Here is a 26,274-nt window from a genome sequence, read left to right on the forward strand (position 1 = left end):
GATGCCCAAGCCACCTCAGCAGACCCCTCTCGATGTGGAGGAGCAGCGGCTCTACTCTGAGCTCCTCCTGGGTGACCGAGCTTCTCACCCTATCTCTAAGGGATCGCCTAGCCACCCTGCGGAGAAAGCTCATTTCGGCCGCCTGTATCCGGGATCTTGTCCTTTCGGTCATGACCCAAAGGTCATGACCATAGGTGAGAGTAGGAACGTAGATTGACTGGTAAATTGAGGGCTTCGCCTTGCGGCTCAACTCTTTCTTCACCACGACAGACCGATACATCGACCGCATTACTGCAGAAGCTGCACCGATCCGTTTGTCAATCTCCCGTTCCATCCATGTCACTCATGAACAAGACCCCTAGATACTTAAATTCCTCCACTTGAGGCAGGCACTCTCCACCAACCTGAAGTGGGCAAGCCACCCTTTTTCCGACTGAGGACCATGGCCTCGGATTTGCAGGTACTGATTCTCATCCCCACCGCTTCACAGTCGGCTGCAAACCGTCCCAGTGCATGCTGAAGGTCCTGGCTTGAAGGGGCCAATACGACAACATCATCTGCAAAGAGCAGAGACGAAATCGTGTGGTCCCCAATCCTGACACCCTCCGGCCCCTGGCTGCGCCTAGAAATTCTGTCCATAAAAATTACGAACAGAACCGGCGATAAAGGGCAGCCCTGCCAGAGTCCAACATGCACTGGGAAGAAGTCTGACTTACTGCCGGCAATACGGACCAAGCTCCTGCTTTGGTCGTACAGGGACCTGACAGCCCTTAGCAAAGGACCCAGGACCCCATACTCCCGAAGCACTCTCCACAGGATGCCGTGAGCGACACAGTCGAATGCCTTCTCCAAATCCACAAAACACATGTGGATTGGTTGGGCAAACTCCCATGAACCCTCCAGCATATAGAGCTTGTCCAGTGTTCCACGGCCCGGACGAAAACCACACTCCTGAATCCGAAGTTCTACTATCAGCCATATTCTCCTCTCCAGTAGCCTGGCATAGAATTTCCCGGGGAGGCTGAGAAGTGTGATCCCCCTGTAGTTGGAACACACCCTCCGGTCCCCTTTCTTAAAAAGTGGGACCGCCACCCAGGTCTGCCATCCCAGAGGCACTGTCCCCGACCGCCACGCGATGTTGCACAGGCGTGTCAACCAAGAGAGCCCCAAAACATCCAGAGACTTGAGGTACTCAGGGCGGATCTCATCCACCCCTGGTGCCTTGCCACCGAGGAGTTTCTTGACTACCTCTGTGACTTCAGCCCGGGTGATGGACGAGTCCAGCTCTGAGCCCTCATCCTCTGCTTCCTCAATGGAAGACGTGACGGCGGGATTGAGGAGATCCTCGAAGTACTCCTTCCACCGCCCAACGACATCCCTAGTTGAGGTCAACAGCTGCCCACCTCTACTGTAAATAGCGTTTGTAGGGCACGGTATCCCTCTCCTAAAGCGCCGGACGGTTTGCCAGAATCTCTTCGAGGCCAGCCGATAGTCCTTCTCCATGGCCTCACCGAACTCCTCCCAGGCCCGTTAGATTACATTTCGCCTGATGTTTAAACTGATAGCTAAATTATTTAGTTTGATGTTGGATGTTATAGCATAATTATTGTAAAGTTTCTGCCTTCCTATATTGTAGTTGGGAATGTTATCTCAGCCTAAGACGAGCTAAGCCTAATGAAAAGGTATTGTGTTTGCAAGGACAAACAGATAGCTATCTAGTTTAAAAGTTATCACCCACACTTTGCACTGAGATTTATAACTGGATGTCTTCTCATGTATAGAAAAAGGTGAAGGCGTTCCTCTATAAACTGACACGGTCACATTTATTATTACAAACTTAAATGGATAAAATCTTATTCTCAAGATAAATGCAGATTGCGTCTTATACTAGACTGGTGCATATAGATTATATAGTATTTCAAATTAAATTATTAAATAACAACAATCCCAGATAGCAATGAGCACTGGTAAAAGTACTACTTTTTTATAGGCTAGCTGCAAATGTATGCCATAGCCTATAGAAAAACCCAGAAAAAGTCAAGGTTCTTTTCTCCAAGTAAATAATTACAAAAACGGTACATCTTTGCAGGTCTCTCACAGGGTTTCTGATTGGGATAACGAGTTGATTTCAATGACAGTGTATAGGTCCAAACCGAGAGGAGTTTTGGGAAAATATGATCGCTTAAATTATAGATTTGGTCCTATGCACTGGAACGGAAATTAACCCATTTCAGGACTCCTGGGAGAGACCCGCAAAGATGCACCATTCTCATAGCCTATTCACTTGGCGAAAATGATGTTCTGTGTTTCTGAAAACTCCTCTCGGTTTTTCGATACCTTATTCATGTCACCCAGGCACAAAAGTTGCATGTGTTTAAACTAGGATTTTCACATTCAGATCTGCTGCTCTGGGCTTAATTGCTATGTCTGTTTGTTAGTCCTGCCCCCTCATTAGCTTAATGACAAGGAAATACAGAAATAAATAAATACAGAAATAAAATAATATAGAAATACAAATATAAAGAAATATAAGATTATGGAAATGAATATAAAAATAAGAAAATACAGTCATGAATGATCAAATAATTAAATAAATAGGGAAATAATATTGATTCACACATTTATTATTATATTTTAATATATAAATATATTAATGATTCATTTATTTATTTAAAATTTTGGCAGGTTTGGTCCTCCTTAGTGATGGGCAGAACAAGGCTTTCCAAAACACTGAGACAATTGAAACATCTTGGAAGTCTGTTCTTCTAGATCAGGGGTGTCCAAACCATTCCACGGTTGTGTCTGCAGGTTTTTGGTTTTTCTTATAAAGTCGTTCCCAGTTCACACCTAAACAACCAGGTGAGGGTAGAAACTAACCAATTAGAAAACCTGCAGACACATGGCCCTCCGTGGAATAGTTTGGACACCCCTGTTCTAGATCAAGTAGATGTCTGTTGCCAAGGGTTAAAATGGTGGTCCTGTTAACAGGAAGATACTTGAATCCAGTTTGCAGCATATCAATAGATTTTTTCACTGGTTTGCTCTAAAAATTCTTAATCTCTGATGCAATTCTTTATCTTGCGACAAGTCTCATTCATTTAAACTGTTTTAAGTGGAAAAACGTACAGTACTGCTGGTTTGAAAGCATATGTTAGTGTGCCTCTCATCCATAAACTGTATTTTCTCTGAATAAGAGTGTCTGTTAAATTAGTATGTGTTATTAACTAACGTAACTCTTTTACTTGGATGATTATGATAATTGTTGTACAGTACATGCTGTGCAGGTAGGAGTTCTACAGTACTTTCTAGAGTTTACCATTTAGTGCCTTAGCTGATGTTCTTATCCAGAGCAATTTCAAGAACAACAGATTTTTCAATTTGCTGCATCTGGGATTAATCTAGCAACTTTTTGTTATTGGTCAGACGCTATAACCACTTGACCACCCCAAAGTAAATCTAAATAGTCTATGTGACACACTCCCAGGTAAACTGATTTTCAGAGGAAATCTTACCCAAATCACACCCGCATAGATTAACATCTGAGCTCCTTTGGTTTCCTGCTGCAGCATTGTTACTTTGCATACCCAAAGGCTATTTTGTTAAAAGGAAATTAACAACACTTTGGTGAAATTGGATTAGTATTATGTTGCCATAGAAACATTATTTAATTACAGTATGTTTAATAAAGCATTATGCAGGTGCCTTTAATAACCCTCTGATGTTGATTGCACGTTATGATTACATAACTGATGTGGGTTCACTTTTGGGTATGTTGAATAGGGCTCTACAATGGCTTGTAATTGTAAAGCATTTGTGTGGTATGTACACTCAGTAGCCAGATTATTAGGTACACCCATCTAGTATGAGGTGAGGCCCCCCACACCTCTTAATTTTCAAAGGTTTAGGTTAGTGTTAACATTTCCATTGGTCCTTGTGATTAATTGATTGAGTTAAACCTAGTGTAGCAGGAAAACAGAAATAGTCCATACATGACAAGGACCAACGACTTGTGGCTTAAAAGAGGCCTATTTGAGCCCTAGCTTGCACGATGTTTGCCATTCTCCTTTAATCTTTCTCATAAAATGTTTTTGTCCCAAAGGCCTATTGCTTACTTAATGTTTTGGGTTTGTTTCAACATTCTCTCTAAATCATTGACACTGTAGCATGGAAAACCATTAAGGATACCGTTTGAGAGATGTTGGAACCAGTTACTGAATGCCTTGATGGCCGTCTGCCTGCTTCATAAAGCAAGCCACAGCACATGTCTGTTAGACCAACACCGAACCATGTTTGGTGTACCTCATACTCAGTGAATCTATGTTTTACTAAGGGTAGTGCTAGGCTTTTCTGCTTGGTGATTTAACATTTTTATTTTATTTATTTGCCTGACAAAATATGACAAAAGTTGTACTCAGTAAATGGAGATGCTATTTCAATGTCACCCTGTAGATATATTCCACATTCGCAATTGTGATGCACAATTGCTCCTGAGGTTGTAGCACTATTAGTAAGAGCTCAGTCAAGTCAATGCATTATTTAGATTACTTCGAGTACTGTTCAGCCCATCACGTTGTTTGAAGACCCTGCCTTCAAACACAAACACACATTTACTTTGCTGTCTAAATGGGGACGCCAAATTTAATTGCCCCTAAAAAAGTCTTACTTCTACCCATTCTCACCCAACCCTCAACATAACCTCAAACTATTCCTATCCCAAATAACCAAAAATGTGTGCTTAACCTTAACCTAGCCTCATTGCGTAACCCTAAACCCAAACAGTAATGCTCATCACTAATCTGAACTACAACTTTTGACCTAAACCTGACACTTAATATCCACCAATTATTTTTCTATGTGAGAACAGGAAAAAAGTCCCAGTTTCATATTTAAGACAGAAAAACTCACACAACATGTAAACTGTTTCTAACTCTGGTGCATTTTTGAGCTTACGAAGCACACACCTGTGTCTCCTGGTTATGAAGACCAAACCTCCTGTCTCTGTATTTTTAGTATACATTCAAAATATATTGATAAATGTCAGCCCTTTACTTTTTATTTTACTTTCAGTATTATGCAGATGGCTGCAAGTCAGGGGCTTTATGTGGCATCATGATTTGGTTGCTTTTCTGAATCCTTAATCAGAACAGGTTGTGCCACCTGGTACAACACTCCTCTCTGCAATAAAATGTGTGTTATTGTGATGTCTTTATTGATAACCCACAATGCAAATACAGTGTTTTCAGGACTAATAAAGCTAGTTAACAAGGAGCCATAACCAATACATAGGCACTTAAGGCTTTTCCTCAGAAGACAGAAGATGGCAAATCTCAGTTGCAGCTTGTTTTCCTCTTGACTGTGACAATGGATTCCATTGAAACTATCTTCACAGCTTTGTATTTTCCATTGATTTAAAGTCACACTTATGCCAAGTTAATATGCCTATGGTGAAATATGCAGGCATTCCCCTTGAATGAGAGACACAGTCTCTGATGGAATTCATCCCTTTGGCTCTGAGCTGCAGCAACAGCTCACTTCGGCATCAGATTGTCGGAATTACTGGCCTAATCTGATTGGGGTACCTGCAAGGCATCACAACATGGCTCGTTCTTCTTCATTCTGTGTCAGCTTATACAATTCTGCTGATTTGCTCATTCCTTTGTTCCCGCTCACCTGTCTTTCCCTCTGTCCTTCCTGTGTTGCTTGCTTCTCTTTAGCTTCCTCGTATCTTTACCTACTTTATCTCTCGAAAAACTAGGCCTACTGTTAAACTAGACCAAACCTTAACTACACACCGACTTTTCAGTTTGAATATTATCTCCATTTTGAATGAGGCTCAGTGATCACTTGTTCTGAACATTAGGAATTTGACAGCCTTGTGTTTGTTCACAATGTGCCATTGGTTCCAAACTCCCCACCAACAGCACACATTTTTGTTGTATCTCTGGACAAGCATAACCAGTTAAACTAAATAAGGGCCTAATGACTAGTGGACATGTGATTGTCTGAGTCTACCATGAACATCTGTACTGTTGATGGTATTCGAGAACAGAAGGAACAGATATGTTTTACCAGATTGCGGCAAAACAATGGTATATTTTTTGATATATCATATTCCGGTCATATCATATTCTGTATATCTAATATTCAGTGTTTTCTCAAGATGTGCATAACATTTTACATTTCATATTTCATTGAAAACTACACAAAATTTTTGCTCGGGGTAAAATGCTGCAAAGAGTGATTTTTCAAGGGCAATGACTGTGTATAGTTGCTTTGAGTTAATACCATAATATTAACATTAAAGAGAGATATGCAACAGATGCTGTTTTCCAGCATTGTGTCAAGAATAACTTCGTCTTTACATCAGTTTAATACAAAGTGCTGTGCATTATATTAATAAGAACTAATTTACAGCTCCAGAAAACATTTTGAGACCACTGCAACTTTTTATTTTCTTTCCAAAAAAGTTCAAAAGGACATTTTTGAGTGAGGAACAGAAGCATTCAGTTTGCAGTGGTCTCTTAATTTGAACCCTTCTGTTCCTCACACAAAACCTTCCTTTACAACCTTTTTGTAAAGGAAAGAAAAAGTTGCAGTGGTCTCTTAATTTTTTCTGGAGCTGTATTGTAATACCCACATCCATTTTCCATGCAGGGATGTAAAACTGCCCATGAGTCTTTCTTGTGTCATGGAACACACATTGTGATGAATGAGTTAGAAATTGCACAGCACTAGCAAATAGGCTACATTAGTGATATTATACAATAATACAATCACCAATCAATCAATCAATCAATCGTATCACACTCAATTAAAATACCTCCCTCTTATGTTACAGCCTGCCTTCAAAGGCTGTATACTCTACCCTACCATCCACAGAGCTTTATTTCTTGATGTATAGCATACTGTACCTTTGTCTTTACTGGGGGACAGAGTGATGAGAACACATCAATCTTTATTAATACCCCTGGGCCAGCAGAGATGGGCGATAGTAGTGTTGCTTTACAACAAAAATAATTCATTGAAACTTAACAGTCTCTTGTCTACAAGACAACACCGTTACGTTTTCAGGGATTTGTATTACAAAACTTCTGGATTTTAACTGTCCCAACTCTCGTGTGAACACTGTGAACATTCGATCATCATCCATATAAACGCTCATAAACACACGCCCACACACACATTTTATTATCATTATTTTTAGGAATAAAATGTGTATTGGTTTTTCCAGCGAGATAAGAATTGTTGCATTTTAAGAACCTACAAGTAAGAATGTAGTGATTTTATGTATCATATGGATAAGACCATTAAACAAGGGTTTGAAATTAATATTTCTAACACTATAAGACATGTGAAAGGTTGTCCGTGTTCATGGTCTAATGTTGGTTTTAAGATGTAATTTGTAATTAAATATGTCTATTATCGTTGTACTTGGTTTTTGAATGTCCAACCGCTTTACAGTCTTTGGCTCCGCCCAATTGTACCTGTCGTTCTGTGAGAGGCTGTCTGTGCTTCCTGTTGACCCGCCCATTCCATTCCTGCCTCATCTGCAATCTATCGGTTTGAGTTTTGCGAGAGCGTGAGTGCATACGGGATGTAGTGGTGGTTCTCACTGACGAACGTAAATAAAAAGCCGGTGGGCTTAAAGCGAGGATAGCTAAGGAGATAAACTCGTCAAAACCTAGGGACCTGTACGGGAGTAAAGGGAGCGTGGCAGAAGGGCGCTCTTTCAAACCCACTGACGCCGCAAACCACGCAGAATATGGCGGAGCACCACACAGTTACGGACGGCAAGCACAAAGCGTCCCCGAATGCCGGGGGCTCTCTACACGGCAACAGCCGACCCAACGTTGCGAGTGGAGGAGGTGGTAAAGGAGGCCTCTCTGGCGGACTGGCACAGCCAGCAGGATGGCAGTCTTTACTCTCTTTTACCATTCTTTTTCTGGCCTGGTTGGCAGGCTTCAGTTCTAGACTTTTTGCAGTGATCCGCTTCGAGAGCATCATCCATGAGTTTGATCCATGGTAAGTACAGTAGTAGCTAAATCCAGTAGGCTGTAGCTTGCTAGTCGCTACGGTTCTTAGCAAGTCAAGGCTAACGTTCTTGGCGTGAACAGTCAGTCGGATTGTTAGACACGGGCGAGTCATGTTTGATGATGCTGTTCTAGATGGGGTGAAGCCTCGCTTCATTGATGGTAATGTCTCGTGATCTGTGTCCCGCATGACTCGTAATGCAGGTCTAGTAGCCAACAACCTAGTTAGTCCTCTGCACAACTTCCCCAGTTGCACAACTTTCCCCGGACGGTCTTCCAAACTATGAGGAGTAACTTTATCCAACGGTTAGTCAATTTCCTAGTTATCTAGTCAGTCAGCAAAAGGGATGAAATAATTTGGTCAGTTTTGAAAGGCTGGCAGATGGGCTGGATGTTGGACATTTTAGACATTTCCTCTGTATTATTAATGTTAGTGGTTAATTCACATAGACGTCGACTTTTGGGTGACACTTCGAGAACACAGACGGTTACACTTATTTTTTAGAACATTGCTAACTACTCGATGTTCTACATCTGAGGTTTTAGATGGTTGTTTATACCCGGGTAAGCAAAAGGCGGTCTGCGGGAAACAGCTGATCCGTCAGTGGGTTTTTTGCCCCCGGGATATTATTTTATATAAATAAATAAAACAGTAATTTTCTAATCACTGTGTTTTCAAATACATAGAACTTTCGGACGTAATTGTTGTGAATTTGCAGAGTAGCCTACTTGTTTTTTAAGAGTGGACAATCACTCGCCTTCTTTTGCAAGGCTTTTATTGAGAGTGGGAATGCGAGAAAGATGGGAGATGGGGTGGAAATAAGAATTTAACCCGGGCGTCCGGCAGCTAGGATTGTTTCTACTGGACGTAGATGTTGTTATAATTATGTTCAGACCACATGCTCTGAAAAATTGTCCATCTGTTGATTTATGCTGTAACCTCAAGCCTCCACAGGTTGTGGTTATTATTAATTCGTACGTGCAGCTCTTCTAATTCACGGTTTTATTGCCCCCCTAACATTAATTTGTTACCTGGGTAGCTTTCATTTAGATTAGATTGAATTAGATTAGATTCTACGTTATTGTCATTGAACAGTACACGTGCAGTACATCGAAATTCATTGTCATTGTCAATTTACAAAACAAATCACGTTATTGTGCTGCACTTAAGACGGGAGGATTAAAAGTTATGGTGCTTCATGTGACAAACATTAAAACCCGTAAGAATGTCTACCCTTGGATTGTTCTGGGCCATCCCCGCACAGGATTATTCCACCATTGTGTGTCTGTCCAAATGGTCAACACTGTAATGTCTGACTCCTCTGCCATTCATTTGTAGGATGTTTCTCATAGCGGTATTGCAATGCCCCATTCAAAAAGCACTGCTGATTTTTTTTTTCCACACCTGGGCTATCGGCCAATTCTAAAGTGTTGGGACTAGGCAAGTGTATTCATGACACTATTTAAAGAGCCACTCTGGTCACATGATCATCCATCTTTTAGCTGCGAAGTCCTGCCTTGTAAACCAATTAAATGTGCACTCCTGTCACATGATCATCCATCTGATATCTCTTTTCAGGTAAAAAGCACTACCTTGCAAACCACTCACTGCCTGACTGACTGACCACCCCTTGTTAAATAGCATAGTGGTTAGAGAAGCGGACCTGCACACTATAGGTCCTGCATTCGAATCTTGTCACAGTGACAACAAATTATGCATTAGGATTTGTTCTGGATAGACAATAACTTTGCTGGCTACAACCTTCAGTAGCTACGTTATAGTAAGCCTTAACTAAAACTGTTTATGGTTAAATTGCAATTTATTTCTGGTGGATTTTCAAAGTACGCATCCGTGCATGCTTTTTGGGGTAATAAAGGCTTTATCAAAAGCCCTTGGGCAGTAAAGTAGGAGTTTCCACTATTCTCGCTTCTTTTCACTTGACGAAAAAGTCAGTTATTGTTTTTCTATCATTCACGAATGATAGAAAAACAAATGTTTTTGTGACATGAAATGAAATAGCTTGGGCAGTGCACAGTTCATAGATGCTGTTTGTGGTGGAAGTAAACTTAATTAGAAACGTTAGACAGTTTAACACAATGCTTAATGGTGTCTAGCGACTGGTCAAATGTATAGCACTGTGGTATAGTGATTTGCCTGACAGGTTGAGGTCAGTTTTAAACCTGGTAAGATCACTTTTTTAAAATTGTGTTTTTGAGAGTAGCTTAGCTTTTTCAAAGGGGGGATCATGTGACAGGGGTACACCTATTAAATGGCATTTCACCATAGCACAACTACATCATATACAATTGGTAATCTTAACAATTATACTTTTGTACCATTAAAAACACAATCTCCTCAACACAATCTGGAATGAGCAAATTTGATGTCATTGGTAGAATCTTCTTCCTCTTTATTGGTCTGTTCATAAAATACCAGAAGTTCCAGAATTCATAGCTAACGTAGCTCCCCACCATGATTTTTAAATTTAAATAGTTATTTTAGAAACACCAACTTTGATCAAGCCAATGTTTTCTGTGCCAGGCTTTATTAATTACAAATGCAGAAAAGGGCTCTTTTGCGTTTTCTTCTCCTAGTCCCATCACCCAATGCACTCGTAAGTAACAAAAGAATAGATTGCATGAGTAAACTGCGCATTTGCATTTTTCCAGCTTGTTCCATACCAACCAACAACACATTTACCAGTAGAAATGTTTTTCCAATCTTAATATCTTTCTTGGTACAATTTAACGGAAGAAGAATCTGCTGTGTCTTTAAAATATTTCTTCCATTTAGTTTTGCTGCTGGACTACACACTCATAACTTTCCCCACGAGACACTGGGCAATAAAACAATATAATTAATAGGGATTTTCTTTAAGTCATTGTACTATTGTTTTCGTTTAAAATGATAGCTTGATTTGTAGATGTTCTTTTTCCGATCATAACAACATTAAAGCGTCTGAGAAAAGATTTCAATGTGTAAATTAAGCATAATACAGGTGTGATGTGGTAGTTGCTCACACATACTATCCTCATTTTACACTGTCTTTTGTGAGACAAAACGATACTGCATTTGTTATTTCCCTACAAAACGTCATCTCGTCAAGGGTGGCACCAAGAGTTAAATTAAATGCAAATTAATTCAAATTAAGTAACACTATTGCAACTGAGAGCATATTTGTTTAGTTTTTCTGTTTAGGTCTGCCACTGGGAGTGAAACAAATAGACTGATATGGTGAACTTCAGAAAAATTATGAAACAGATCAAGACAATGTAAAACAGCTTATATACCGCCCAAATGCAATATAATTGCTGCCCAGCCCTGATGAGCGCTGTACCTTATCAGATAGTGGACTGCTGAAAGATACATTTTAGAATGTAATTTCCCTTTTATTTTATTTACCTGAAAGTCTACTAGTGTCCTTGTCCTTCTCTGATTTGTACATTTGTTCACAGCGAGAAAATGCTGTGGCATAGGCAACAGACACTCTTGGCTAATGTACACCTTGGGAGGTCACATGATTTCCCAGCCTCTCGGAATGCTACGGTTCACCAGCTTTATGACAAGGTAGCCTAAGGACGGTGGGATGACAATTCAGCTCCTGCAGGTGCATTAAAACCAGGCTTGTCATATTGGATGCAGCAGAGGTTTTTAGCTCTCTATCTTGAAGGGTTTTCGTTAAGTGACTGACGTCATCATGTTACAAGTGTTTCCACTCGAGTAGCTGACAGTGGCAAACTTTATTTTGTTTACAGTGTATTTTGTTTTATAGTGTTCTTACCCTCATCGTCATATTGAACCCTGAATCAAACATTTTCCCACACAGCGGATTTGAAAGATGGCGATGCCTTTTCAAATTTTCTTCTCTCTGTCTCGTTAGCGCTCGCCATTGGTTCATTGGAGCTGAGAGAATATTTTAGTTTCCCTTCTCTTCATGGGGCCAGGATGTTCACGGGTCCTTAAAGTCTTAAATTAATGTATGTAAATGAAAGGCTTTGAAAAGTCATACATTGTCTTATTTTGTCTTTTTCTGTCTTTTTCAAGGTCTTAGAGAAGTACTGTGAGCATTGTGAAGGGGTGATGCAAAAAAAATGGTGGTTTGTGAATGCATTTTAGCTCTGGTCGCGTGCAGTGAGAAACCAGGATTTCCGTCAGAATGTTAGATGTCAGCAAGACACCTGTGATGGTTGGCCACTTTTCTCCCAACACTGTTGTCAACCCTTGTGCGCCCCTCGGGCATTTTTGTTCATTTTTCTCACATTTTTTTTTATTTATTTGGGGATCATTTTGTCTGTGTTGCAGCTAGGGGCATGATTTTTTGGTAGAACTCTCTTATTTTTTGTAAAATTTTTGAAATCCAATGAAATCCAAACTTTTTTTTATCTCACTGCCATTAGAGTATAAAACCATGCATTCTGTAATGTAAGCATTCCATTTTGAAGAAAAGTAGTGATATTTGAAATTTTGACTGTATTTTTGACCACACACACGCTAACCCACACAATAATACAATCATTTCTTCCATTGGCCTACAATTGGAAAATGGTTGAATCTGGTAGAAGAGTTTTTGTGTGCACGTGTGTGTGTGTGATGGAATACAGTCAAAATTTCATCAAAATGAAATGCTTACATTACAGAATGCATGGTTTTATACTCTAATGGCAGTGAGATAAAAAAAAAAGGTTTTTAATGGAAGTCAATGGGACATTTCTGTCCACGAAGGTTTCCAGAGGGAGTATCTGGCACTACATAAAATATACTAATGCAATCAAATCAATTTTGTTGCAAATCTTTGACATATCCAATACTCTAATCACCACCAAAGCCCTATGCCCCTACTATTTATTATATGGAAAATATAATGTTTTTAATGATTTTTTGTAATAAATAATGAGTAATTCAAACAATCAAGCTGGCATTTAAAGGGTTAAAATCCTGAAAATTATTGAATGTTTGGTTGTTTTGAGCAGGTTTCAAGTTAAGAGATTTATGAAAAAAAAGCTGGAAAAAATATTAATGTATAAATATTTTATGTCAGTTTATTGTACGTGTACATTTGAGGGGCGCACAACGGTTAATGAGGTAGATAGCCAGCTATTACCAAGCTAGGTACTACAAATCTGGAATCCCATATGAAGTGTGCAAAACACACAAACAAAAGGCCTCCAACAAACGCCCAGGATTTCTCAGTTGTTTGGTCGTATCACATACGACAGTCCTGTGAAGTACAGCCAGTCATGTTATTGTTAGCAGTTGGCTTACTGCTCTAAGAACAGTGGGTTCTTCAGTCAAATTCGTGTCCTTATGTATTTTTTTAGTGGGGTATTGTTGTGAAATTGGTCTTAAAATGAATTTGTAGTGGCATTAAAAAAGTCTTAAGTCTTACATTTAACTTGCTGAAACCTGCAGATACCCTGTGGGGTGCCTTTAGGGAGGTTTCCTACTGAGATGTCATTGCAAATCCTTCATTGGTTGTTTAAGTGGGAGGGGGTTGCGGTCACTGTGATTGCCACATTTTGAGACATTGCTGTGGAGTGCCCCAAGCCTGCCCCAAGCCTGTTGCATGCCTTACCTGTTCACAAGCTGCATGTCTGGTTCTGTGGATCTGAATCTACAACGTGTGTGTGTGTGTAGGCTACAGCACAATAAGCATGTTTTGGAAATTATAAGAACATGACCGGCATATTGTAACTGCGGTTCAGGTGTGCGTATTGAACAGTTCCATAACATACCATGTACCGTTGCATTCCTAGCACTAAAAGGCCTGTCATTATAAGTACAAATTAGCTACACAATAACTAAAGTACAAGTAAACTGTGTTTGTGCTCTGTGGTGAAGTTTGATCTGTCCACAGAGTACATCCCATTACATACTAATTAAAGAGTCCTGATCAATTAAAAGGTAGTCCCACTGCAACTCAACATTCAGCAACTACAGCCCCCTTGGTAAAGTTTTGGCAAGACACTTTCCGAAGTCAGTAGGTATAGTTACAATGAAATCGCATACTTGCCCAGTATAATCTGCTAGCTTATTGTCAATGCTGAATTTCATCAAGCCAATTCACAATATTTTGACTTGATCTTTGCTAATTTATTTATTGAAATAGCATTACGTAAAGAATTTGCATGTTCTTTCTGCCTAGGCTGCAACTAGACACCATGGCAACGAATCAATAAATCATCAAGGGTGCTAGGTTATATTTGACAGTGAGAACTGAATATATGACAGCTATAAACACATTTCTTGCTGATCTAAAGACTGTCTTCGTTATTGTGGTTGCTTACATTCTATAATGCCAGTGCTGATTTAGCTGTTGGTTTAGCCTCCTTTCCAGATGTCTGAAATGGAACATTGTTGAACAAGCATACAATTCCGACAAAATTGATTTGCTTTATCAGCTGTATGCCAAAAGAATATTAAAATATGCAAACATTGACACACATTTGACAAGCCTCTATCTTCAGCACTGCTTTCCAACAATTGTTTCCACCCACCTTTTAGTCTGTTGGGAAGCGGTTTGTATTGCAAGGATAATGTATCTGACATGATTTGCCTAATCTGCTCTATAGGCTACCTATTTTGAACTCCAGGTTATGTCAATCATTGTCTCCTTTCATCTAGGAGTTAATATCTATTTAAGCTTGTTTTTGCAGTTGCCAAAACATTCCTTTGACTGTTTAAACCTCAAAGAGAAAGCTTAACCAATTGACCAATATGCAAAATTAATTGACTGAGGTTGCAAGCGTCCTTTGGGAAGACTGAAACGCGAACCACCACCTTGAAGTCCAATACGTTTATAGGCATGTCTCATCGTAGCAACTCACGGCAAGCTTGGCAGTCAAGGATCAGGACGTGTCCTACAAATCACGTCTTACCAGGCTGATTGCTCAGTGGACAAGTACTTGCCGGCACCTGCACATGCAGAGGAGCTCAGTGGCGCAGCTTTACTGTAAGACAGGGACACCATGTCGTCCATCTGTTTCGCTTTGTTCAGTGTTGTCCAGTCTCCTTCATGGAGCCATTCATTACTGCTCCATGCAGCATAACCCCAAGTCTGCAGCAACAACTGCCTGGGTAGGATGGATTTGAATTGTGTCTACGCTCTATAAGAATTCGGGGCCTATTCTGTCTGAGGAACAGGAGGAAAAGCATCCGTCACAGATAATGAGCCGGATGGGTTTCACATTTACGTGAGTTTAAACATGGATAAACAGACAAGCTCGCCTAAAGGGTGAAGATCGGTGGAGCTCCTTGCCATAACCAAGGCTCATGCTTTAAGCCTGATGCCTCGACTTTTGCTGCATACCTCTCTCGCCTTTGATCTCGCACACTCCCATCTCGGCCAAGGTGAGGGAGGGAGCAAAAGCCCAGTGGGTTCTTTGCCTAGCAAAAGGGGTCCAACTCTATACGATCAGAGGCTTTAGTTGATTAGCCCTCTATTGATGGTCAAAACAACAGGCGGCCATACTTCCTCATCTGCCAGGACAGATAAGCCCAGGTTACTGGTAATATGGTGGATCAAACTGGCCTTAGGACACTACTATGCCCTCTCATTGCCTACCAGAAATGTATAAATGTGGATTAAATGGTTGAAATGCTTGCAGAACCTTCTGGCTGCTTCTTTCATTTTGGTATGAAAGGCAGCTTCAGTGAGAGCAGAAGTCCTGAGGGACCATGTGTTTTACAATGTGCAATTTTGTAGCAAAAATGATTAAGGCAAAATGGTCTATATAAAGTCAAGTAGTCAAAGAAATGTTTTTGGTGTTTGGTCTTATAACTTTCAGTAAAAATGATATTGTTCTTTCTATGAACTAGGGGCCCAGTGAACATTTAGGGGACAGCTGTTTGGCGCCATTACATAATCATTAATCATAAATTGCTATTTATTTATTTCATGTCACTACTCTCCATCATTGCACTACATTAAGATATTAAGGGGGAGTGGTTATTTATGTATAATTCAGGAGTTGAGTCAAAACTAGTTGATCCTTTGTCATGCATGCAGTTTACAGAAAACCTTTTGTTTACAATAAGCATATAACAACATAACAACAATAGCATATAACTTTACATTTTGGCGTGCACTGCCCAGAAGTATGAAAATGTATGTGCTCACTACTATTGAGTGTGTTTGCTAAATAACTGAAATGTAATGAAGTTGCTATCACCCAACCATTACTCATTCATCTCTCCACAAGTGTTTTTCTATGGATGGAAGGGGCTAGTGGTTGTTTCTGGACAGGTTAAAGGTATTATGGTAATTTGCTCGCTCTAAAACTTGCCTCATTTGTTCTTTGGAGACTATCAATTGCATTTCCTTGGTTTGGTTCCTCTCACATGGTCAGTCAATGGGTTTTGAGATAGGGGCGAGAAAAGTGGTTAAGAGGAATTGAGGAAATGCAATTGAGATTCTCACCTTGTTTTCTCAGTTCCTAACCTCCCTCTCAAAGCACATTTTGGTGGAGGAGTGAAGGGACCTTCCCTCAGGCACTGTTGCACTTACAAAGAGGCACAGTGTGGATGAAACCAGATGAAGAAAACATTTAACAGCTTGAAGAGTTTACAGACTATATTTCATTTTCCCCATTTATTTTACTGTATTTGTATAATGAATGGTATTCTACTATTAACTCTAATAGGTTTGATATGTTTTGCATAGCTGCCTTTTTTGCTATTAGTGAGAGAATTTGACTAAATTGCGAACAAACCCGGCAACTAGACATGACAAAAAACAGGCTCTGTCAATGTTTAATTTTGAATGATGTGTAGATTGTTCTATGTTGCTAGTTGGATTAATGGTCTCTTACAGTGGGGAGAACAAGTATTTGAGACACTGCTGATTTTGCAGGTTTTCCCACTTACAAAGCATGTAGAAGTCTGTAATTGTATCATAGGTACTCTTCAACTGTGAGTGACGGAATCTAAAACGAAAATCCAGAAAATCACATTGTATGATTTTTAAGTAATTAATTTGCATTCTATTGCATGACTTAAGTATTTGATACATCAGAAAAGCAGAACTTAATATTTGGTACAGAAACCTTTGTTTGCAATTACAGAGATCATACATTTCCTGTAGTTCTTGACCAGGTTTGCCACATTGCAGCAGGGATTTTGACCCACTTCTCCATACAGACTTTCTCCAGATCCTTCAGGTTTCGGGGCTGTCGCTGGGCAATTCAGACTTTCAGCTCCCTCCAAAGATTTTCTATTGGGTTCAGGTCTGGAGACTGGCAAGGCCACTCCAGGACCTTGAGATGCTTCTTATGGAGCCACTCCTTAGTTGCCCTAGCTGTGTGTTTTGGTTCGTTGTCATGCTGGAAGACCCAGCCACGACCCATCTTCAATGCTCTTACTGGGGGAAGGAGGTTCAAACGAGTTCAAACAGGTGCAGTTAATACAGGTAATGAGTGGAGAACAGAAGGACTTCTTAAAGAAAAACTAACAGGTCTGTGAGAGCCGGAATTCTTACTGGTTGGTAGGTGATCAAATACTTATGTCATGCGATAAAATGCAAATTAATTATTGAAAAATCATACAATGTGATTTTATGGATTTTTGTTTTAAATTTCCATCTCTCACAGTTGAAGAGTACCTATAATAAAAATTACAGACCTCTACATGCTTTGTAAGTAGGAAAACCTGCAAAATCGGCAGTGTATCAAATACTTGTTCTCCCCACTGTATGTGGATAACCACTGCATCTAAGTCATATTTTTTAATATATAAACCTCCAAACTATTTTATTGTGCCTGATGTTACTCATTGACCCATTTATAAATGCTCACAGGGTTAAAATTCTAAAATCTTATTTGGTAGCAAAATTTGATAGTTTTCATTAAACGGCCTACCTAAAATGTCTTGAGTCTTGTTAAACTTGCTAATGTAGAAATTCATGAAAGGACCCTACAAAGCAACATTTTCCAATGCTCCTCAGATTAAAGAAAATCAAGCGGATGCTGTTTTTAATCGGACTAACGTAAGTGATCATTAGAACTGGGGTGTTAGACGTCATTTTTCAACCGGTTTGGGACCCTGGGTCTACAGAACCCCTGGGCTAGAGCACATGCTTTCAAAGTCCTTTTAATATAGACTAGCTTGAGAACATCAATTTGACCTCCATCTGTATGTCACTCCTTTTAATTGTATATTGCTCTGGATAAGAACATCTGCTAAATGACTAAAATAAAAATCTCATTTTTGAGTTAGTCTTCAATGTTTCTCAGTTGCAGCCATCTGTCCAATAGCTTATAAAATATTCAGTGCAGTGGGGTGTCCGATTACATGTAGTGGATGGCATACTTTGTAGAAAAAAATTGTTACAAAGACCTATTGGGCATTGATCTGCACAGCACAGGGTGTGAGGCTAGATTTCGTGCCTGGTAGCCTAGTCAAAGCTGTGGCTCTTCTGTTCCAAATCCATTTGGCATCATCGAAATGAGGACTGGGTCAGCATAGCAACAAAACCTCATGAAATGTATACATCCACAAGGAATTACATTTAAAACTAAAAAAACATAGTGGTGCATCATGAAAAGTATGGTCCCTTCGGAAAATATTCGGACACTTTACATTTTTGCATATTGTTGTGTTGTTGACCTAATTTATCCTTTATTTTATGCCATCATTTACACACAATAACCCAAAATGACAAAGCGAAAATACATTCATACACAATAACCCAAAATTACAAAGCGAAAATAAAAACTGATATCTCATACACATGAAATTAGACCATTTACCCAGACACTTTAAATTGTGCTGAGATGCATCCTCAGTCCTGAGATCTTGAGTGGAGTCCCCCAATTCAATTGATAGGACTTGATTTCAGAAGGCACACACCTGGTCTGTATCAAGTCCCTCACTTAACAACGCAATGCCACAGGAAAAACCAAGATACAAAGTCATAGGAACTTTGTAGACCTCTGGGATAGAGTTGTGTCAAAGCAAAAAGGATTTTAAAATCCCAGGTGCACTGTGGGCTTCATACTTTCTGAAGGCGCGGTATGTGCTCTTCATAAGGATTATTGAAAGACTGTTCACCTTTTAGAGGCTTTAGTGATCTTAACATTGGACCAGAATCTTATCACCCCGATGGGAATGACTCATCGATTTAGAGTCTCAGATGCATCATAGTCATTGCATTTCCAAGTGTACTTTTGTTTGGGCTTGTATCAACAATCCATGTAGATGAGGACTGGCATCGGAGGGATGAAGGCTCCTGGGGTTGAAAGAGAAGCCTGTGAGATGGGGCCATTCACCCTGAATTTCAGCAAAACTCCTTTTCTATACCAGAGACACAGATTTTTCTTGCTTCAGTTTGCCTCCACTCAAGTGCCGGGCCTCACAAAATTCGTATAGCACCCAATGCAGACGAATTGCGGGAAAACAATGCTCGGTTCTCTTTTATCAAGGATGCTGATGTTAAGCACACGATTATGTTCGGTTTTCCAGTGTAGCCCTCCCCAGAGGCAAAGGGACGGTGGGGGTGATCTGTCCGAAGCGTGCAGCCCTGACAGATCCCTTCCTGGGCACATGCAGCATGCGTAGGAGCTGAGCTGGCAGCAAAGAGCTTAGAGCCCAGGGGGCCAGCGTGGAACACAATAAAAAGCACTGCTTGCATATTTAGAACGTTTTCTTTTTTTTGGTCATTTTGTTTTTGGATTATGCTGCATGGTAGAAATAAGGACACAACCACCCAAGCTGGATCTTTGTTGACTACAAAGCACCTGCATTTCTGTTTATTTCAAGCTTTCCCATCTCTATCTCACTGAGCGTAAGCCTCTAGCAGCTTTTAGAATTATGAATGTGAATAGGTTACCGTTAGAGGTTTTTGTGTGTCGTAGCTTGTCATGTTTGCAGGCAACCAAACCTCTGGGCTTGGTCACAGGGAGACTGTTGAGCTACTTGTGCTGACTTGGCTATCACTGACATTTTCCTGAAATTCTGCATGGGTCTACCGTGTGATTTGTAGAAGTCTGATAATAGGGCTGCCTAACAAAAGGCTCTTCCTGTCAGCTGCCCAGAGGGCATTCAGAGTCTCTGTGATGGAGGATGACTGTGCTCAAGAGTATTAGTTAACATGATTAATTGCTTTCCTCTAAACCCAGAGGCCTTTAACACCAGTGTCTGCCTGAAGGAGGGTGGCGTCACAGGACGGATGAAGTGAGAGGTAGAAACACAGTCGTAACAAGGTCTCTGAGGCGCCATATCGTTTAGTATTTTGTGTGTGTGTGTGTGGGGGGGGGGGTAGCATTCTGCCAAGAAATCATCACACTTCTTTTTCCTCTTACCTCTTTTTAAATGCTCACGCTTGATGCACTCGGATGCCACTGTTTAACTGATGCTTAAACAGCTTGTAATAGCTGTTCACCGTGGTCCGTTCTTTCTCCTGCTTTCTCACTCTCACCCGCAGGCGCTTTGAGGCAGTCGTTGTTGTTCAGTGACAAGCGGAACCCGGCCATCTTGCAACAGGAGATGAAACAGTGACCTGATTATGGACAGCTGCCCTGTTTTAGTGTAATGGACAGGATGGTGTGTGTTTGTGCGTTTCTGTTGTGTGCGATATCCAGGTCTGTGTGATCATATGGGGACCCAAGGTTTCTACAAGGATATTAAAACCTTTCAAATGTGTCCCCACAAGGTTTATGGGCGATGAGAGTAAGATGTGATTTCCAGCTTAGAGGTTGGTGTTAGGGATAGGCAAAGGGGTAGGTACAGTGCCTTCAGAAAGTATGCAGATCTTTCCATTTTCTCCACATTTTTGGGTGTTATAGACTGAATTTTTAATTGATTATCAATATTCTATACCCCTGCAATGACAAAATAATTAAGCAAAAGCATGGTTTATACAGATGTGTTCCAATTTCTTCCTAATTTCTTCCCTTTTTGACAGCCGTCACAGATTTCAGTCTATTTGAGTATGCCTGTATCAGCTTTGTGGGCCTTTTCTGGCCAGTTTTTCACATTCTTCCATTGCTGATCGTTTCATGTTTAGTCAGACTGAATGGAGAGCCTCTGTGAACGGCAGTCTACAGGTCTCCCCATATACACTCACCTAAAGGATTATTAGGAACACCTGTTCAATTTCTCATTAATGCAATTATCTAATCAACCAATCACATGGCAGTTGCTTCAATGCATTTATGGGTGCGGTCCTAGTCAAGACAATCTCCTGAACTCCAAACTGAATGTCCGAATGGGAAAGAAAGGTGCTTTAAGCAATTTTGAGCGTGGCATGGTTGTTGGTGCCAGACGGGCCGGTCTGAGTATTTCATAATCTGCTCAGTTACTGGGATTTTCACGCACAACCATTTCTAGGGTATACAAAGAATGGTGTGAAAAGGGAAAAACGTGCAGTATGCGGCAGTCCTGTGGGCGAAAATGCCTTGTTGATGCTAGAGGTCAGAGGAGAATGGGCCGACTGATTCAAGCTGATAGAAGAGCAACTTTGACTGAAATAACCGCTCTTTACAACCGAGGTATGCAGCAAAGCATTTGTGAAGCCACAACACGCACAACCTTGAGGCGGATGGGCTACAACAGCAGAAGACCCCACCGGGTACAACTCATTTCCACTACAAATAGGAAAAAGAGCTACAATTTGCACGAGCTCACCAAAATTGGACAGTTGAAGACTGGAAGAATGTTGCCTGGTCTGATGAGTCTCGATTTCTGTTGAGACATTCAGATGGTAGAGTCAGAATTTGGCGTAAACAGAATGAGAACATGGATCCATCATGCCTTGTTACCACTGTGCAGGCTGGTGGTGGTGTAATGGAGTGGGGGATGTTTTCTTGGCACACTTTAGGCCCCTTAGTGCCAATTGGGCATCGTTTAAATGCCACAGCCTACCTGAGCATTGTTTCTGACCATGTCCATCCCTTTATGACCTCCATGTACCCATCCTCTGATGGCTACTTCCAGCAGGATAATGCACAATGTCACAAAGCTCGACTCATTTCAAATTGGTTTCTTGAACATGACAATGAGTTCACTGTACTGAAATGACCCCCACAGTCACCAGATCTCAACCCAATAAAGCATCTTTGGGATGTGGTGGAACGGGAGCTTCGTGCCCTGGATGTGCATCCCACAAATCTCCATCAACTGGAAGATGCTATCCTATCAATATGGGCCAACATTTCTAAAGAATGCTTTCAGCACCTTGTTGAATCAATGCCACGTAGAATTAAGGCAGTTCTGAAGGCGAAAGGGGGTCAAACACAGTATTAGTATGGTGTTCCTAATAATCCTTTAGGTGAGTGTATATTTAATGAGCTTAAATATACACTCACTTAAGCTGGGTACACAGTGCTTAAGCTGGGTCTCTCTGACTTGTCCAGAAGTCACTCCAGTGTGGTCTTGGGCTTCAGGTCGTTGTGCTGAAAGATTAATATTTGCCCAGTCTGAGTTCCTGTGCTCTCTGGATCAGGTTTTATTTTCAAGGACCTCTGTGTTTTGGTCTGTTAATTCCTCCCCCAATCCTGACCAGTCTCCCTGTCCCTGCTGGTAAGAAGCATCCCCATAGCATGATGCTGTCACCTCCATGCTTCACCGCAAGGATGGTTTTGGTCTCCTCAGACCAGTGAGTCTTTCCTCATACTTCAGGTGGTATGTCATATTCTTTTTACTCAGGAATGACCTCTGACTAGCCACCACCATAAAGGCAGGATTGATAGAGCCTGACAAAATGGTTGTCCTTCTGACAGCTTCTCCCATCTCAGGCTGCCTCCCTTCTTGTCCGGTTACTCGGTTTGCCTGGACACCCAGCTCTAGCAGCTATCTGGGTGGTTCCAAACTTCCATTTCAGAATAGAATAGCTCCTGTGGACTTTCAGTGCTAACCCCAGATCTTTGCCTCGATATAGTTTTGAGGTCTTTGGGGAGTACTGCTGACTTAATGGCATGGTTTTTGCTGTGACATGCACTTTGAAGTGTGGGACCTTATTTTGACAAGTGTTTGCTTTTCTCGATCATGTCCAGATAATTGACTCCATTCTGTTCGGGAGTCATTTCACAGGTCATCAAAGGATGATACATTTGGTGTCATGGCAAAGGGTCTGAACTTATATACATGAGATTTCTGAATATTTTTAATGGAAATAATACTGTCCTTTAAACTTTGCTTTCATCAAAGAATCCTCCATTTGCAGCATTCTAGTTGTCAAATTGTTGAGGTAATCTGATGAGATTTCAACCCATTCTTCCTGAAGCACCTCCCACAAGTCAGATTGGCTGGATGGGCTCTTCTTACATACCATACGGTCAAGTTACTCCCACAACAACTCAGTTGGGTTGAGATCTAGGGACTGTGCTTGCAAACTCCATTATAGACGGTATACCAGCTGCCTGCTTCTTCCATAAATAGTTCTTGCAGTTGGGTTATTGTCCTTTTTTTCACAGGGTATGGCATCTCCCACATGAGCACCACCAAAGCACCCACAATCACATTTCCTCCACCATGTTTGACCAATGGCATCAAGCACTCCACCAGCATATTTTCATTTGGATGCGTCTCGCAAATATTCTTTGTAGATTTGTCTGTCCATAACAAATGTTTCCAATCTTGCTCTCTTCAGTGTCTGTGTTTTGCCCATCTCAATCTTCTATTTTTATTGGTGAGTCTGAGATTTGTTTTTATTTGCAACTCTGCTTAGAAGGCCATCATCCTGGAGTTGCCTATTCATTGTGATGTTGAGACTGGTGTTTTGCGGGTACAGCCTGTAATTGAACCCCAATATTGCCAATGCTTCTGATACTCAGCTGGTCTAAAGAAGGCCAGTTTTATTGCTACTTTAATCAGCACAACAGTTTTGAGTTGTGCTAACATAATTTCAAAAGGTTTTTGAATGATTATTTAGCTTTTTGAAAATTATAAACTTTGATTAGCAAACACAACATTCCATTGATGGGATTTGTGGCTAACAGTAAGGTTTTTTGTCCCCACAAAGATATAAAGGTGTGTGTGTGTGTCAATATGATTGCTTTTGTAATGTGAGTGCACACCTTCTTGCTGAGGAGATATGTAGAGTGAGATTTTTGGTCCGTATCTGAGGGGCCTAATCTGCTGATCTTAAATGGGGGAAAAAGCAGAAAAACCAAAGCCTTTGTTGCCAGGTGATAAGATTTCCATTCTCACTTCGTTCCCTGAGAGGGTGGTTGCTTAGTATCTGCACTGAGCTGAATAACCTAGTGACAGACTTGTGGACTGACTGCTAAAATATCTGGTTATTTTTCCTTCCTTTTTTTCCCCCTATCTTGTCAAATTCTGAGTTGGCCTTTGATATCTGGGATATCATCTTTCTATCTTGGATAGACTTGAGGGGCAGAAGGCTGCATTGTGTTCGATGCTCTGACAGCCAGCAGTTCGGTGAGAGGCCTAATGGGACCTTTTGCTTATCGCACACCATGGCCTCTCACTGACAGAAGTCAGCAGACCCGCTCTGGGAGAGCGCACCTGATTTCAAGAGACTGATGCGAGGAAGGTGTGCATGGAGACAGAGAAAGTCTACTGCCAGACAGCCAATCTGAAGGAGAGAACAGTAGTGGATTCAAAGAAAAATGGAAAGGAAGCAGCATTATATCCTATCATGCAGTTGTTTCATTGTGCTTGAAATCCAGGGGGGCTTATTCTTTTCCTAAGATGAGAGAGAGAGAGAGACTTTAATATGATAAATTCTTTAAATCTATTTTTGCTGAGAAGTTTAAATTGCTTGAGCGTGCAAAAACATTTATTCTTTATTATTTGGACTAAAAGGAGGTTTTTTGTGTGAATGTTAGGCCATGGTGTTTCTTGCATGTGGGAAGAATGATTTACTAGGTGGTTGCTGGTATTTCCAGTAAGTTGATTAGTTTGGCCTATTGTGTGACCGATGGATTTTGTTAGCAGATTGGCTGGCGGGGTTCTCTGGGGTTGTTTATAGGCCCTTTTTGGTTGTTTTCTTGGCAAGCTGATTGGCCAGCTGGAAGCTTGAGGAACGGCACAGTCGAATGACAGCAAGAGGCTTTTTCTCGACAGAGCTGCTTGGAAGCTGATTCACTGTGTTCTCTAGAGATGGGCACAGGCTCAGTTTCCGCTTTTGTCTGTTATGAGCGTACAGTATCCCCCTGGCAGGACAATAGAGGCGTCTTACTTGTTTTAGCCCTGCCGCTGGCTCATGTTCAGTCCGACAGACCCCATTCTGGCTTCCCGCAGATGCCGCCATTGTTTAAGCGTGCACTGTCGTTCGAAGGGAAGGCAGTCTGTGAGTGACAGCTGAAAGGGATTGTCATTTGCCGGCAGCCCGTGGAAGACAGTCCGTCTGATTCCTGTCAAATGACCTCACACCTTGCAGTTATTTGACGGCGAGAGGGACCATCTTCCTCACCTGAGACTCAAGTGAGCTTGACGAGCAGACTGATCAGCTGCTGCAGAAAATACCAATAATGCATGCATTCAGAATGGGCTTTAGTGTATTTTCATTAGCAACGCATGCGTGGAGACTTGGCCCAGTTTAGGAGACAGTTAATCTTTCTTTTGTTGCCTCTGTGTGGTGAACTTTATTGTACTTTTGTGTGCACATGGTAATAATCATGAAAATGATTTGTCAAACACCGTACTAAATTAACAACATCACATTATACTTTGTTCATGTTGCACCAATGATAAGAGATATGTATCAGAGTGTACCTTCATGTTCAGTTTAAGTGTCACTTAAAATTTTCAGTTTACAGATTTTGAGGTAAACTGCCTTTGTTTTAAAGAGAAGAGACTGAGGGGGACAAAATGGTCACCTGGAATAAATGAACACTGAGAAGTCATACCCCTTGAAAAATCCATTGCCCTATTCCATATCAAATTCAAGTGCGTTGTTTCCTTTTGATGCTCATAAGCAGAGATTGCTTTTTTGGCGCTGTTTAATAAATTTTACTCTAGGTTAGTTTAAACCGCTGTGTAAAATATATTTCTCTTTTGAATATCATCAGCCTTTCGTGAAGTTTGGAACTTCAGGTTAAATCAGTGTTCTGAGCTGCCAGGTTCTATTTATCTTATCCACTCTTGCAAAAGTATATATATTTGCTGCTAATAATCTTTGTCAGTCAGCTGCTTTTTTTTCTTCTACCTATTTACATGCATTGTGTGAGTCTAATTAGCCTAATTAGTACAGATATGTTAATCTAGTCAAATATCTTTCATTAAGAATAGTTCTGTTTTAAAAATATATATCATTTTTGGACCGGCTGCACCATCAGGTTTTTTCCT

The 26,274-nt window shown here is 40.8% G+C and overlaps 1 protein-coding gene across 2 annotated transcripts in view; it reads left to right on the plus strand.

Moving 5' to 3' along the window:
- The first annotated feature begins 7,542 nt into the window (after positions 1-7,542).
- The window catches only part of LOC105008063 (dolichyl-diphosphooligosaccharide--protein glycosyltransferase subunit STT3B), a 127,861-nt gene continuing 109,129 nt past the window's right edge, over positions 7,543-26,274 (plus strand). For both annotated transcript variants that reach the window (XM_029122877.2, XM_020050474.3), the window contains exon 1: positions 7,543-8,022. In XM_029122877.2, coding sequence (XP_028978710.2) covers positions 7,763-8,022 — 260 coding nt within the window. In that variant the 5' untranslated portion in view covers positions 7,543-7,762. The remainder of the gene's footprint in view (positions 8,023-26,274) is intronic.

The sequence above is a fragment of the Esox lucius genome, chromosome 10 (genome assembly GCF_011004845.1).
Source record: "Esox lucius isolate fEsoLuc1 chromosome 10, fEsoLuc1.pri, whole genome shotgun sequence".
Taxonomy (NCBI): Eukaryota; Metazoa; Chordata; class Actinopteri; order Esociformes; family Esocidae; genus Esox; species Esox lucius.